At 59.6% G+C, this 15,514-nt stretch overlaps 1 protein-coding gene across 9 annotated transcripts in view; it reads left to right on the top strand.

Annotated features, from left to right (window-relative positions):
* Positions 1 to 15,514, top strand: part of CTIF (cap binding complex dependent translation initiation factor) — a 286,075-nt gene that overhangs the window by 194,674 nt on the left and 75,887 nt on the right. For all 9 annotated transcript variants that reach the window (XM_089305768.1, XM_051851239.3, XM_070050194.2 and 6 more), the window contains one exon: positions 697 to 996. In XM_089305768.1, coding sequence (XP_089161894.1) covers positions 697 to 996 — 300 coding nt within the window. The remainder of the gene's footprint in view (positions 1 to 696; positions 997 to 15,514) is intronic.

The following is a 15,514-nucleotide window of genomic DNA, read 5'->3' as shown; positions in this document are numbered from 1 at the left end:
CTGGCTGCCACCTCTCAAAAAAAGGGTAAACTCTGGGACCAGGTAGAAGCCAGTGCCGCCCTAAATGAGATTTCCATCAAGGAGAGTAACTTCCATTCATCCTTTTGAGAAGCAGGCAAAGTAGCAGACGTCTGTGTGGGTGGAGAGTTGTGTCTGACCGGCCCAATGCGGGGCTCCGGCTGGTCTGGACACAGTGATTGGATCTGAGGGGGCTGGAGGGCAAGGGAGAGGACCCCAGGTTCAACCTGGGCTTACTGCGTGAGTCAGCTTGTCATTACCTTAACTGAAATGCCAACCGATAGAAGACAGGGCTTGTGTGTCTGTTCTCAGTTTTGGAAGCCATAGTCCAAGATCGGGCAGCCCCATTATTTCATCTTTTATAAGCCCTGTTAAATCACTTGGAGACCAAGTCATTTGATGGACAGGTAGACAAACAGAAAGGACTAGTGCAAAAGAGGATCTTGGGTGGGAGCTGCAACTCCTGAGACTTGTCTGCCTGGGCTGTCAGAGGGGCCAGTAAAAGCCAAGCACCTTCAGGCGCGCGGGTCTTGGGTGCAGGTAAGCCTCCCCGAAGAGAGCAGGCATCGAGCCCAAGAAGGTAGGACCGGGTCCTTCTCCCTGCAGGTGGCAGCCACGCCCCTGCCAAAGCCTCAGTGGCACTCACACAGGGTCTGTCTCTCCCCGCCCCCCCCCCAGGATGAAGTGGCGGTGGAGACGCCCAGCCCCCAGCAGAACAAGATGGACAAGCTGACCGAGATTCTGAACAGCATGCGCAACAACAGCAGCGACGTGGACGCCAAGCTCACGTCCTTCATGGAGGAGGCGCAGAACTCCACCAACTCGGAGGAGATGCTGGGCGAGATCGTGCGGACCATCTACCAGAAGGCCGTGTCCGACCGCAGCTTCGCCTTCACGGCCGCCAAGCTCTGCGACAAGATGGCGCTGTTCATGGTGGAGGGGACCAAGTTCCGGAGCCTGCTCCTCAACATGCTCCAGGTAAGCGGGCCGTCGCCTGGAGAAGAGACTGCGGGGCTGGCCACAGCCGGCCCAGCCCCGCGCTCCTCCCTCGCCCGATTAATTATAGAAGAGGGAAGGGCGGTCCGTCGGGGGGCAAGGGCTGAGCGGCCGGCTTTGTGTGTGTTTGTGTGAGAGCTCCATGGTTACCGTGGACCAATATAATTTTATAGGGGCTTTTGGCTCAACCAGCCTCTTTCTATTTTCACGCAAAGAGGGCTGGCTCTCGGTCTGAATCTGGCTCCGAGCTTTGACCTCCCCGCGTCTGAGCCGCCGTGAACTTGCTGTGGACTTTCCTCCTCCTCCCCACCCGCCTCCTCCCCCTCCTCCTCCGAGCCCAGCCCCGTGGATCTCGGTGACTGTGCAGGTGGTTGTGGCCGGGATTGAGAAGGATTTGAGCAGAGGCACAGAGGAGGGGCGGGGAGGGTCTGCTGCTGACACCGTGGGGCGTCCGGGGCCGTCCAGGGTTGCCTTGCTCCTTGGTGCTTTCTTGTTCAGTATCCCTTCTCCCCCGAGAGCTCAGGTGTTCCTGCGCACTCGCTGGCCGGCCATGCTTTCACACCTGTGCGTGTGTAGTGGGTGTTGCTGTGCGCCCTAGGACTGAGCCCAGGACCCTTTCGTCTCATGAATACCTGCTGTTCTGCTGTGGGTGACAGCAGGTGGACGGGTGGCCACAGGGAGAGGTGGCAGAGGCCTGGTGTGGCTCCTGGAAGCCCGGGACTGTCCATGGAGACTCTGGGCTGGGGGAAGCCCTCTCTCCTCCTCACTTGTACTTGTAAGAACAGTTGAGATACAGATTGGGTTGCCAGTCCAGGTAAAGTCGAATGATCACTGGGAGCTGTGGCAGTAGGATTATGGAGTTCAGGAGGCACTCCCTAGCCCGCGCGTCTCTCTGAACCAGGGTAACCGTAGTAGGGCGGATCATCCAGACTGTCACCACCTGAGTCCAGCGGCTGCATCCACAGTGACGCTCAGAAAGCAGGTGCACTCGAGGGCCCGTGGCCGCCCTCATCTCGCCCACCTGGTTCATGGCCCGCCGTCTCTTCCCTGAGAGCAGGAGGGAATTGCTGCTGCCCCCCCACCCCCACCCCCACCCCCACCCCGGCCCTGCCAGTCCTCTCCCGCACTGCAACTTGAGCCTGCCTGGCCCGCCCCAGCCGCTTCTCTCCAGCTCCAGGCCCTGATCGGGTTCCCATTCCTGGATCGCGCACGCTCCCCTGGTGACGAATTCCCGCATTACCTGAGGGATTTGCACATTGGGCATGCTCCTGGCGGGCCGGAATGTCCTGGGAGAGTGGATGGTAACGGGCAGGGAGAGGCCTGTCCACCACGTACCTCCAGGCACGGGGGAGTTGGGGACATCAGCCTTTGGCCTTGGCTTCGAGATATTGTTTCTTCAGAGAAGGGCCAGGACGGGGCAAGAGTTTTAGACCACGGCTGCCAGCTCCACAGGTCCCCGCCGGCCCCCGTGGTGGACAGACACCTGGGGTGGGGGGCAGTCAAGGAGGCCAGCAGGCTATGGGGACGCTTCCTCCAATCACTGTGGTAAGAGCAGCCTTGCCCGCAGGTACCCCACGGCGCTCAGTCCTGAGCTGCTTGGCCTCTACACACCTCCCCACCAGCCCTAAAGCTCTCTGGCACCGGACAGGTGGCAGTGTCCCCGCAGGAAGGGAACTCATTGGACTGTGTTTAACTGAGTAATGTCCTTGCCGTACTCCCCGGCTAATCGGTTCCTGTGGGACCTGGGTGCCAAGAGCCACCACGCGGCCAACACAGGAGTAGGGTGTTTCCACAGAGAAAGCTGGGAGACAGGGGCTTAGACCGATTCCATCGTCAGTAGGAGCTTGGCCTCCGGGTGCCTTGCAGCTGAGCTGGGGCCTGGGGAGAGGCTCGAGTGAGCCTGTGTGAGCCGCTTCCATTCGCACTCACCCCACGTGTGAAGCAGGCCTGGGTTCTACTTGGCCTCCTCCGCCCATACTGCGGCTCAGTGGCAGCTCTGCCATGAGTGATCTGGGCTTTGGACCGGCCCCAGAGGCCCAGCCTTGCGGATGCCACCTTGTCTCCCGGGCAGGAGAGAGCTGGCACTGCCGTATCACGCCCCCTGTTCCCTCCCCTGCCCTCCAGCCAGGCTGAACCTGCCGCTGCCCCCTGGAAGGACAGACTCGCCCACCCTAGTCTGGAGCTCACTCCCCCTCCCTCCTCCCTTTTGCCAGGGTGATGCATACTCCTGCTCCCCAGGACGCCTGCTGTGACCCCAACTCTGAGCTCCCGCAGCACCTGTCGCCACAAACGTTCAGTCACCCAGCTGGCGCTCACTGAGTGTCCACTGTGTGCCCGCGGCCACAGGCTGCAGACAGGAAACAGACACAGCTTTGTCTTTCAGGCGCTGGCAGTGAGGAGGGAACAGAACGTCACCCCCTGACCGCATGGTGTGGAGTGACACACTGGGGGACCTGCTGTCGCTGTCCCCTCCCCTGGGCTCTGGGGGGGCAGGAACCGCTCTGCTCTTTTCCTTGCTGTGTCCTGGTGGCTGCACAGTGCCCGGCACGGAAGGATCCTCAGCGATCACAGGTGGAAGGCTCTAGAAGCTGAGCTGCAGGCTAGCCTGGGGACAGCTACAGGGGCCAGGGCAAGGAGAGAGCCCCTAGCGCACACAGGGCTCCATTCTGAGGCTCCACGTGGCTGTACCCCCGTCCCACTCCTGTAGCAGAAGCAGGCCCTTTGCCAGGCTGGAGTAGTGTGGGTGTTCCCTGTAGGCTGTCACTCACCCCCTTCCCTGCCTGTAGCCCCGGCTTTCCTGTGAGCTGGGGAGGAGGGTCCTGAAGGGTGCAGCCATAGGTCCCAGTCTAGGCAACCAGGCCTGCAAGTCCCTGGCCCAGTCCCTCTGGCCACCGTGGGAGCACAGGCTGGGGGGAGGGAGGCTGGTACGGGGCTGTTCCCAAGCCCTGCAGATGCCCTGATTACAAGGCCCAGAGGAAGGCACCAGTCCTGCCCCAGGCCTCATGGCTCCTGTCTGCAGCCAAGGGGGCGCCAGGCTAGAGCACTGCTCTCAGGACCACCTACCGCGTGGCCACTCACCGCCCAAAGCCAGGAGGTCCCCAGAAAGAAAGGAGTGGGCAGGATCAGCGAGGCTGCTTTCCTCTGCAGCCCGCAGGGAAAGCCTTTGGCACAGGCTGTCGCTTCTGGCCAACCCCGTTTGCATCTCTTCCTGGCAGCCGATCCTGGGCCTGGCCTGTGGAGCCCTGCCCTCCCCTTCTTCCTGAGACTCATGCTCCATTCCATCCACCCAAGGCCTTCGGAGCTCCTGGGGCCCAGCCAGCCCCTGGTTCACTTCCGCGGCCTGTGAGACGCCCCTCGTTTGGCCGCCATCTGCACGTCCATGCTCTGAGACCCGGCTCAGTGATGCTGGCTGCAAAGGGGCCGGGGTGTGAAGTGCCTGTGAGCACAGCTCCCAGCAGCTGTCTTTGGACGGTGCCCTCCCTGGCCGACTGCTCTTGCTGCCTGGGCTTCGCCTTGGCTGCTGACACCTGGGAGGACTGGGGGCCTTCCAAATGTGATAGACCCCCCCTGTGGCAGAGGACCCAGGCTTCCTGCCAAGCTGGGTGCAGCCCCATGGGGTGAGAAGTGGAAGTGGAGGAGGTCAAAGGTCCTTTAACGCAACCTGGCGATTTCAGGGACCCCGAAGCACTGCACTCGTGAGCCATGACAATGTTGGAGAAATTGGGGTCCCAGTGGACCCCATCACCAATCCCACAGCTCCGAAATAGTTTTCAGTTCTTACATCCAAACTGACTTCTTTTTTTTTCTTCTTTTTGCCTTACATGTGGCCTTTTCTCTAGTATCCTTGTAAATAAAGCTCTGTTTATTCCAGACTCTTCTAAATGTCTGCTCCGTGCTCTGCATACAGTGTTCGCTAGACCAGTGGTTCCCCAACTGCTAAGTGCCTGTGAATCACAGGGACTTGGTTTCAAAGCAGAGTCTGATGTGGTGGGGCGGGGGAGGGGGACTCTGCATTTCAGGCAAGCTCCCAGCGGGGCAGGGCGTGCAGGGACCGCACTCTGGTGAGCCAGGGGTTGGAGGATGTCAGTGTCACGGTCAGGCACTGAAGTGGTCTCTCATCAGCGTGAGTGTCAGAAGGGCCCCACCCAGGGGTGTTGCATTTCAGACCCTGGTCTTCGTCAGGTCGGTCATCCCCGGCCACGTGCCCCTGCGACCCCATGGAGAGCTCTGAAAACGTAGCAGGGCGGCCGGGGCGGGGGGGGTGGTCCTCCCCCAGGACAACAGAATTCGATTCTCCAGGGACAGAGCTGGGCGTCCTGGTGAAAAGAAGTCCTTGGCAGCTCTTTTTAAACGTGTAGTTATTATGTATTCTTTTTGTTTCTTTAATCTGAAAGACGAAGATCTTCCATCTGCTGGTTCACTCTCCGAATACCTGCAATGGCCAGAGCTGCGCCAGGCCAAAGTCCAGAACCAGGAACTTCATCTGGGTCTCCCACCTGGGACAAAGGACCCAACCACTTGAGCCATCATCTTGTGACCTCAGGTAGTTCTGAGGTGTAGCCAGGGCTGGGCACCTTTGTTAGGGAGACTCCCCAGAGACCCAGGGACTGCCCCGCCTTTGTCACTTGCAGATGAGCTGGTTCTGTTGTCACATGATGGACAGGGCAAGGAAGAACTGCCAGGGGCCCCTTGCTGACTGCTGCAACGCTTGGAGCCCGAGCTGGTGGTGGGGACGCACAAGCGGGCGAGCTCAGCTGCTGGGATGGCTCCTCTGCCTCCCCCTGCCTCGCTCCCCCTGGACCACCCCAGGGCCCCTTTCTCCTGCTCCCTCACCATCATCTGAGGCTCCTCCCACAGAGGTGAGCACGGCCTTTCCTTTTCCCCGTTTCCTTGTCCTTGGCTTCAGATCTGTGCCAGCTCACCCGGGTTGCCAGTCTGTCCCAGAGGTTGGGAAGGGAGTGAGCAGCCCAGCCGGCCTCCCCCACCCCTTCCCCCCCAGGGCTCTCCACCTCTCTGTGTCTGCAGAGCTCCTGCTAACCAGTTGGTGTGCAGGGAGTGTTTCTGACTTCCAGGAGAAGGAGCCACCCAAAGTCTTCCTTGCCCTCGTCTGGGACTTGCGGTGCAATCGTGGGAGGAGAAGGGCTCCAGTTTCATGGAGAAGTGAAGAATGAATGTGCCTCTTATTATGGGAACTCTGGAATGACAGGAATTGGAGGCCTGAGCCCCCTCCGCCCAGCACTGCCCTGTCCCCGCCCCTGGCCTTCCACTTGGGCTCCGGGATTGTGCCTCTGCTGAGACGCACTCGGGCAGTACGAGTTCAAGCCCTCCTCTGTTGAAATGTGTGTGCCCTGTTTAGCCAAGAGGTGTCTGCAGCTGAGCTATGCAGAGCAGAGTATTATTAGAGCAGGCATCAGTGTGTCTGTAACTGAACCCTGCTCTCCCTAGCAACTGTTGCCAACAACATATCTAACAGAAGGATGCGATACCTTTTTTTGAAAAAAAAAAAAAAAAACACACCCCCATCCCTCATCCCAAGCAGGTCGTAAACACAGCAGAGTTCTTGTGAACAGACAACACGAAATCAGAATCTGGCTGAGGACCAGGTTCTGAAATAAATTGCTCTCCGCCAGCACCTTCTAGAAGGCAGCCCTCAAAAAGCTGGCCTCCAGCTAGCAAACCGATAAACTCTTGGAGTTTCTGGCTGGGTCACCATTAAGCATGGCATCTGGGGCTTTGATATATAGAAGCTCAACTGGGTGGGGTGTCTGGGGACAATTTGAGCCCCCAGAAGGAACACTCGGGGTTTTCTGGTCTGGCTGCCCTGTCAGTAAATCCAGCAGTCATCTTTCTATCCAGGTGAGCACACAAGGCCTGAAGTGGGGGTGACCCTTTCCTGACCTTCCAGGCGTACCCCGTATTTCTCCCATCCTCCCACCCCGTCTCCTCCTCTCCTTGTTCTCCGAGGGTTTCTAGAAAGTTCTTTACCAAAAGTTTGGGGTTCCCAGCCCTGGTCTCTTGGCAGGAAAGGAGAGGGTATGCTTTTGATTCTTGGATTCCTCTGCAGCCCTGAGCTGCAGGGCCCCTGAGGGCGGGAATCCTGGGAGAATGATCGCCCACCCCTGGCTCCTGATTTGTGCCAAGCAGGCAGATGCTCAGTCAGTGCCTCTGCAGAGAGAGGTTGGGCCCTCTCAGCCTCGGGTCTCTGTGCACCCTGGGACGTGAGCACTTGGAGGTCTGCGACTCAACGCAGGTTCCGCGCAGGAATCCTTCCCCACGTTCACAGATGGGCAGAGTGGCCCACCAAGGCTGCCAGGCTCACCCCAAGTTCACAGAGCCAGCTAGGGCTGCTGACTCCAGTGTACCTCCCTGAATAGGGAGTAAGGGCAGAAGCTGGGGCAAATCAGGTAGGGAGCATGGGCTCCCGTCACAGCCCTGCAGAGCGATCCCACCATACTCCCAGTGGCCACTAGGTCTGAGCCTTCCAGGCCCCTAAAAGCTGCCTCCACTCTGCTTGTCCCTAGGAGCTGTGCAGCCTGGCACCCTAGCTCAGATCTCTGCCTCATGCCCCTGTCCTACCCACACCCCTCCCTACCTCCTACATGGCCATCGCTGCACCCATGCACACTCCAGGCAGGTCAGCTACTTTCCATGTTGGCGCACCCAGGGGTAGAAGCACACTGAGCCAGCGCCCTGGGCCCCATCCACACCCGCTCCCCTCCGCAGGCTGCTATGAACCAGGAGCGGGGAAGGCAGAGGCCGAGGGCACGCTCACCACTTTCCCCACGGGCAGATTGTGGAGGATGATGTTGGAGGTCCACAGAAGGTCTCTTTTTATCAAAAACGGGTGGCATCTGAGCACCCTGGGCCGCAGGCTGGCACACACGTTCTCTTGAGAGTGGGCACCAGCTACCGTCGGCAGGCTGGCTTCCCATGTCCCAGGAGACCCTCGTCATGGGAACTTGAAGCTCAGCTTATGGGTCTTTAGCAATCTCGGGTTTTCCCCATCAGGTAAGGCAGACGGCTGGCTCGCCCCTACTCTCTCCTTCCCCTGCCTGAGCCAGGGCCCGTACAAGCCTGGGCCTCCTGACCCAACTTGTCACTTACTCTTGCTTTAGGGTGAATGCATTTTGCCTGCTTTTCTCCAGTCTTCATTTCATCTTCCCAACACTTAGTAAGCACCTACTGTATACCACACACTGGGAGACAATGGTCTGCTGTGTATTCTCATTTGCATGCCCGCCGTGCTGGGGAGGTTTGTGTTTTGAACATTTTCCTGATGACGTTGTCTTCTCCTTCTCAGGTTCTAAGGCCCATCTTGAGGGCTGCCCTCCTCCACGGAAGTCTGGGTTTCGCCTTCCTTTCTGAGGCACTGGCCTGCTGGGTTTAGTATTCTCAGCTGCAATTTCTTTCTGTCACTGTCTAGTCCCATCTCCCCTGGCCTGTATAGTTTTGGCCCAGAAGTCTGCCGTTGACCAGATGGGCTTTCTGTACACAGCATGGACTTCTGCAGGTTTTACAGGAAGCCTAAATGTACAGGGCCCAGTACAAAAGTAACTGTGTCCCACGAGAAGTGGCCCCTCTGCTCATTGCCAGGAGAATGGGAGGGGCTGCTGTGGAGGAGGAAGCAGGGACCTCGGCCTCAGCTGGGCTGTCTGGAACAGGCAGGCGAGGATCGCTTCCTTGAGCCTCATTTCTGCAAACAGGGTTTCCTGCCCCGAGACAGCAAAGCGAAGGCCCCAAGAAGCCAGTGTGGTAGCATTGACTGCTGCTTGACCTTGGGCATTTAAAATGGGTCTGCACCCCAGTTCCTGTCCCGTGAAGATGCACACACAGCCCTGTGTGGAAATGGAATGAATCGGTGCATACGTGGCCCCAGCTCAGGGCCGTCCACTCCATCAGTTGTAGGTACCCTTCCAGCTTTATCTTTTGGCCTCACACCATAGGTTCCCAAAGGACACCCTTGCCCTGGGCGTGGTGTGACGTTCCCCCTCCCATGCCCATTAAGTTTGGGAGGTGAAGGCAGGCTGAGGGTGCTTGTAGCCATTGGTGTTGCCAGGTGCCCCCTTCCTCCTGCTCAGATCTGCCTCCTCCAGGGAGCCTGACCTGATTTCACAGCCCAGAGACCTCCCCTTCCCCTGACCCTTGAGCATTTACCACGTGTCCCCTTCATTAAGTTTTCCCGTCTCGTTTCAAAGCTCTTCTTATCGGAGGCTCGTGTCTCTCCCACAAAGAGAGTCTGGGGGCAGAGTCTGTCTCTGTGTCATCTTTGTGGCCTCCCACCCTCCCAGAACAGAGTGGGCATTCAGCAAGCGTCAGTTGGCTGCCTCCCAGGGCCTCCATCCGGGGGGGGGCACAGACGCGCTGGGTGGGCAGTGGTGTCCTGCCTCTCGGGGCTTCCATCCGGTAGGGACGCAGGCGCACTGGGTAGGCAGGTGCAGTGGCAGCCGCCGAGGGGAATGGCGTGGTGTTCTGCTCCTCTTGTTCCAGGGCCAGAGGAGCTGTACCCAGGTCAGGAATTATTTCACCATCACCGTGTCTCTTGCCAGGACGTGTCCTCTTCCCTGCACCCTCACCCCCCACCCCGGCTTCGTTTTCCCCGCTCAATCCCCTGATAGAACTTGGCTGGGCGCTTCCCTGTCTGGAGCTGCCATGCCGAAACAGGCCCTGCAGATAAGTGGGTTATCGGAGAAGGCCAGCTCGGGTGTCCCGGGCCCCAGAGGGTCACCCCTGGCTGGCTGGCAGCTCACCCCCAGCACCTCCTCCCGGTCCTCCTGCCTCAGAGCCAGGCAGGCTGGAGACAGCAGATCCCCTCCCACTCCCACAGCTCAGCACGCGGCCGGCCCCCAGCACCGCTGGGAATCTGAACTATGCTAAGCGGCTCCAGATCGCAGCATCTCTGCCCGGCCCAGGGCACGGCCAGCCCAGACAGGGCGCCTCTACCTGCCGGGCCGCCACTGGAAAGCTGGCACGGCCGGGCCCGTGGAAAAAATCTCCCTATGGGTTATATAACGGCTCACCGCCCTGGGAGGCTCCCAGGCAGGGAGGTGACTGCAGAGGGTGACTCTCAAAAGGAAGCAGATAGTGTTGTGTTAGGGACCGAGGTCCTGCTGCAGACTGACGCCGCCCGTGCAGGCGCAGGTCAGCCCAGCAGGGATACCAAGGGGAAACGGGAAAGGACAGGTTTTTCTTGTGATTTTCTTTTCTTTGTTTTAGCAATTTTTTTAAATTATGGTAAAATGCAACATACATTTTACCATTTTGATTTTTTTTTTATTATCTTTATTTGAAAGTGGAGAAACAGAGCTGTCTTCCATGCACAGGTTCACTCCACAAATGTCTGCAACAGTCAAAGGCTTGGCCAGGCTGGCACCAGGAGCCCGGCACTCAATCCAGGTCTCCCACGTGGGTGGCAGGGACACAGCTCCTCAGTCATTGTCTGCTGCCACCCAGGGTCTGCATTAGCAGGAAACTGGATGTGAAGTGGAAGAGCCAGGACTTGAAGCCAGGCACTATGATGGGGATGCAGGGGTCCCAGAGGGAGCTGCTACACAGACACCCACCCCAGTGTTTACCATGTAAGCACATTTGAGTGCACAGCTCAGCGGCACCAAGTCACCCATAATGCCAGGCAGCCACCTTGACCCTCCCCGCCCCACCCCCAAACCCTCCCTCTCATTGCCCCGAACAGAAGCCAGAAGCCCCCAGCCACCTTACAGCCGTCACACTGGCTCTGAGTCCCTGCATTCAATTCTTCAGGGTAGGCCTAGGCATGGGATCGCTGGATCTGATGGAAATGTTGAATTTCACTTGTTGCCGAGTTGCCAGACTCTTTTCTGGAAGGATGTTCTTGATAAGAATGGTGCTGCACTAAAGCACAAAGAGGTGATCCAGTGAGAGCTGGAGAAGTCTGGAAGGTGGACCCGCCAGGGACCTGAGAGCCCAAAGCTCTCAGGACTTCATGAGGTTGGAACTAGGGAGCCGTCACTGGTTCTTGCCACAGTTCTGAAAGTCGTAGGACGGTGTCGGCCTGAAGGAAGACTCTGCAGGCCATCCGGTCCCGCCCACTCCTATGACGGACAGGGACCTGGGGAGCTGGCAGAGGCTCCTTTTGGGGAGATGTGTGTGATGGGTTGCAGGGCGTTATGCTTGGTGATGTCTGACGTCAGGACCCAGTTGCGGGCTCCTGTGTGAAGGGAACGTAACAGACCCGAGCCTCCCCCTCAAGATCTATGCTGCAGGGGCCACCTTGTCCGCTCCATCCCAGGAGGCCACCGCCTGGGCCCTGGAAGCTGGGGGCTGTTAGGTCAGTGCGGGGAATGGAGCCCCTCCAGCTCCGTGCCTCATCCTCCAGCGGGTGCCCGGAAAGCTTCTAGAAGGATGTCAGTAGGCATCCCGGAACCTCTGGGGCCCCATGGAAACAGGACGCCCCAGCCAAGGGTACATGGCCCCTGTTCTAGAGTGGGTTCCCGGGACATGGCCTGCCAGCTACCGATGGGGGACTCTGCACAGTGTGATCCCCACAGTGGGTCTGGTGCCCCTCCCTGGGCTGCCGTGGACCTCTCTGCCCTCTCTCATCACCCATGCCCACTTACATGAGCTGTGTTCTGGATGCAGGCCTAGAGCGAGGGACCTGGGGAGCGAGTGAGCCAGTGGGACCAGGGGCAGAGAGAAGAGGGGAGATGGCATGATTCTTTGAGTAGCCAGCAAGCAGGCCAGGCCTGTCTTGAATTCACTGCACCAGAAGAGGGCTGATGGCCAGAGTGTTTAGGGCAGCCGGGTTCTCTCTCCTGTAGATAAATTAAAGGCTCCTTCCGCAGGCAGAGGCCTTCCCTCCAGACAGCCACGGAGAGGTCAGGTGCACGCCCAGGCACGGCAGGGTGCAGAGTGCAGTGCGAGGAAGTGGACTCAGAGTTCAGGATCAGGGCTTGCTCCTCGCTGTGCGCTGCCGGGATCTGATTGGCTGCTTTAGGTGGTGGCAGAAGCCTGGAGTCCCGAGTCTTCCGGAAGAAGCCACCCTGGCACTCTAGGCCCATCTCCGCGCCACTTCCAGCTGGCATTGCCGGGAGAGGGTGAGCTGCCCCGTGGAGTACAGGGAGCAACCTGCAGGGGGCAGCCTTCATGTAACCCCGGGGGCTGTGCCAGACCCCTGCTCTCATAGCTCCAGGTGGCTCTGAAGTGTGGGGACAGACATGCGTAGGCAAGAGCAGTCCCCTCCCGGGGTGGCCACCCAACCCCCCTCACCCCCATCATGCCACCCTTGACAGAGCCCAGCATGGAATGGGTGTGTTCCAGAGAGGTCTCCAGGGCCTGCACGCCCAGGTCACTCATACCCATGCCCACTAAGCAGACAGGGCCCAAGGGCCACCACGTCCTGCCCCCAGCCGAGGGTGATGCCACAGCAAGGGGGCAGCGTAGGTGGTATTTGGGAATGGCCAAAGTGGGGTTAGAAATTATCACCTGGAACCCGGCCTGCTAGGCCACAGACACTTCCTCTTGATGACACTACCTTGTGACATAAGCAATTCCTGGAGCAGCCGAGAGGCAGCCTCCTACCTGTGGCCCTGGTTCTGGGTGATGTCTGGCAGATCCCGCCGTTGGGCATTCCTCCACTTACCCCTCCGTTAAATGGGCTCATAATACCTAAGTCCTCCACCTGCTGCCTCCACCAGCATTGTCGTCGTGACAGTCCACTAAAGCTCTGTCCCGTTGCCTGCATCTCCCGTCCCAGAGGGCTTGTGAATTTCAGAACCAGGCATTCTTCCTTTTCCCCTGGATTAATTCCCAGTGCCCAGGAAAGGCCCCGGGTAGGGAAGGCAACTCCTCATCCACAGCCCAGGCACCCCCTGGCACATTAGCACTTGGGGTGTGGGCCTGGGACTGGTGCCGAGGCCCTTTTGGTGCGAGCTCAGCCCTATTAAACCCCAGTGAGATGAGTGCTGGCCTCTGGCAGATCTCAAGTTTTGTCAGAGAGCACTTCCGGAGTGTCAGAAGAGGGGCGGGGTCAGTCAGCAGGGGAAATCAGGGAGGCTTCCCGGAGGAGGTGGCATGAACGAGTAGGCAGCATTTGGGTGGATAGAAAAAAAGAGGAAGAAACCAAAGCAAAGACTTTCAGGAGAGGGAAGGAAACAGGAGAGAGCATGGGCACCAGGCTGGCAGGCAGAAGACACAGCCTGCAACAAGGGCTCCTGGGGGCAGCAGGTGCAGGGGTGAAGCTGCCCCACTGGGCTGCGATCCCAGGTCCCGGGAACCACTCTCGCCCGTTCAGACCGCTGGCGCCTGCTTCCCACCACTTTAGGCCAATACCATATTTTCATCCAAAACTAGAACTTGTACTTCAAGAGTTGTGAGCTCCCTGCCAGCCTTGGGCCTAGGGGACTCGTGGGCAGGAGGCAAGGAGGACCACAGCACGTGGGGCCCGGGCCAGCCTTCATGGAGAGCGGGGGCTCTGGACCCCAGGATCTCCCTGAGATAAGGATGCGGCACAAGGGGCCTGGCTTCCGAGGCCGAGACCCCTCCCTCCTCCTCCCTTCTCCTACAAGGGAGGGTTCCAGGGCCCCGAGGTGCGGCTCACTCAGCCCACCTGCTCGTCGCTGCTCAGAGATGCAGAGCTGGCTTGGGGCCCCTCCTCCTGCGGCGGCTGTTAGCCCTGCAGGGAACGGATGTGTTAGCCCTGTGCGTGAGTCTGCGGGCTGGGCAGGGCCCAGAGCAGCCCTCCCTTGCTGCTCCTGCCTCGCCCCCCACAGAAGCCTTCCTCTTCCTCCGCACGTATCTGCTGGCCTCCCTCCAGGAGCCGAGCTGGAGACAGTAAGTCTGAAGCCAGCCCCCTGCCGCACTGCAGCGCCGGCCTCAGTGTCCCCAGGAGGAAACTGGAGGCTTGGCCGGTTTGGCCGGCGGGGTCAGGACGCCCCCACAGGGCTCGCGATCCTCTGCAGAAGGAGCTGCCCTTGGAGCCTTCTGTCTAGATCAGAGCCCCTCGGGGGCCTTGAACTTGGGAAGGTGGCTTGGAGCTCGGGGACAGGGAGAGCCTCGACCACACAGGGGTGGGAAGAGAAGCTGGGAGGCACTCTGTACGCACAGATCTTACCAGGAGCAGGGTTCCCCTTTCTCCAGGATAACCCGTCTACCCTTCTCGCAGCTTCCTCACCCCAAAAATAGGGGGTTAACAAGCAGGGGTTTCTGAGGTTCCTTCCAGCTCAAAGCAGACGTCCTGGGCACACAGAGCGTGCCTCTTAAATGCCTGTTGCCAACTGATGGCTGGCTGGGTTGACCAAAAAGCAGATCCCATCTCCTGCTCTCCCCACCCCGGGTAGGGTGCAGTCCTGGCCCACTCTCCCCCACCCAGAGTCTGGGCCCATGGGGCCTTGTCCACTGGGTGAGCAGGGCGGCCTGCAGGGGGCACCAGTGCTCAAGGCGGCCTCACCCACCTGCAGCCACTCACAGCATCTTGGCTTCCTGGGGTCACCCCACAGGGGAGATCTAAGCCATCTGGTGGCATTGCTGCCACCCAGCCACCCCCTTGTGTGCAGCTTCCAGCCCTGGGTCCAGAAAGCTCAAGCTGAGGGTTGGCCCAGAGACTCCAGCAAGGACCCACTCAGGCATGCAGGACAACCCAGCGGGGTGCTCATACCCATTTCCCACCCAGAGCAACTGAGGCTCCTGGAGGCCAGAGGAGGGCCCCAGAGGCCTCAGGCAGCACAGAAGGAGGAGGGAGTATGGGTTCCCGTGGCCATGCCTGCCCAGGGAGCCCAGCTTCTCCTCGGGAGGAGGGAGTTACACCACCAGCATCTGTTTGCTTGGTGCTCTTTATTGTGGGTCTCTGCAGCCGCAGTCCAAGTAGACCCGAGGGTCTGCGGCACAGACCAAGAGCAGGCTGCGGGGTGACGGGAAGAGCAGGCCAGGGCCTCACTGGCCCCAGCAGTCTCGTGATGGGGCCCCAGGGGCTTCTTCGGGGAGGGGACAGCTCCCTGCCCTGTGCTCCATTCCCTTCATGTCTTCCAGGGTGGCCCTGGGAAGCCCTGCTCCCCTCCACCTGTGCTTGAACCCTAGGACTGGTGTGCCTCGGGTCGCCAGCCGTGGGCAGCCCCTGGAGTGGGTACTGTGCATTTTATGGAAGCTTCTGGTGGCGTGGAAGGTGAGCAGGCCACAAGGCCCCGGCATTCTAGAGAAAGCATCTGAGAGCGCCCTGGCGGCTGAGTCAGGAGAGCAGTTTCCTGCCCGCGTTCCACGGGACTCACAGCAGGCCAGGTAGAAAAACAGGGCTGGTTCTGTGGCTGTTGCTTATTTTAGCTGTTCATTCAGAAATGCCCGCTGTGAGAAGGGCACGGTATGTCTCACTGGGGGAGCAGGAGCCGCAGGTCTTTGAGAGAACGCAGGGGAGGAGGTGAGTGGATCAGTCGTGAGCTATGTCAGAAGCGGCATTGGGTCCCCCAGCAGATGCACCAGAAAAGGCCACGGGCATTCCCTGTAGCCAGGAAAAGTGGCTGCTGTGGGTGGACTCTCG

Source organism: Oryctolagus cuniculus, chromosome 10 (assembly GCF_051225735.1).
Source record: "Oryctolagus cuniculus isolate XC-2025 breed Fujian yellow rabbit chromosome 10, ASM5122573v1, whole genome shotgun sequence".
Lineage (NCBI taxonomy): Eukaryota > Metazoa > Chordata > Mammalia > Lagomorpha > Leporidae > Oryctolagus > Oryctolagus cuniculus.
Note: the sequence above shows the minus strand (reverse complement) of the source record. Positions and strands in the feature narration are given on the sequence as shown.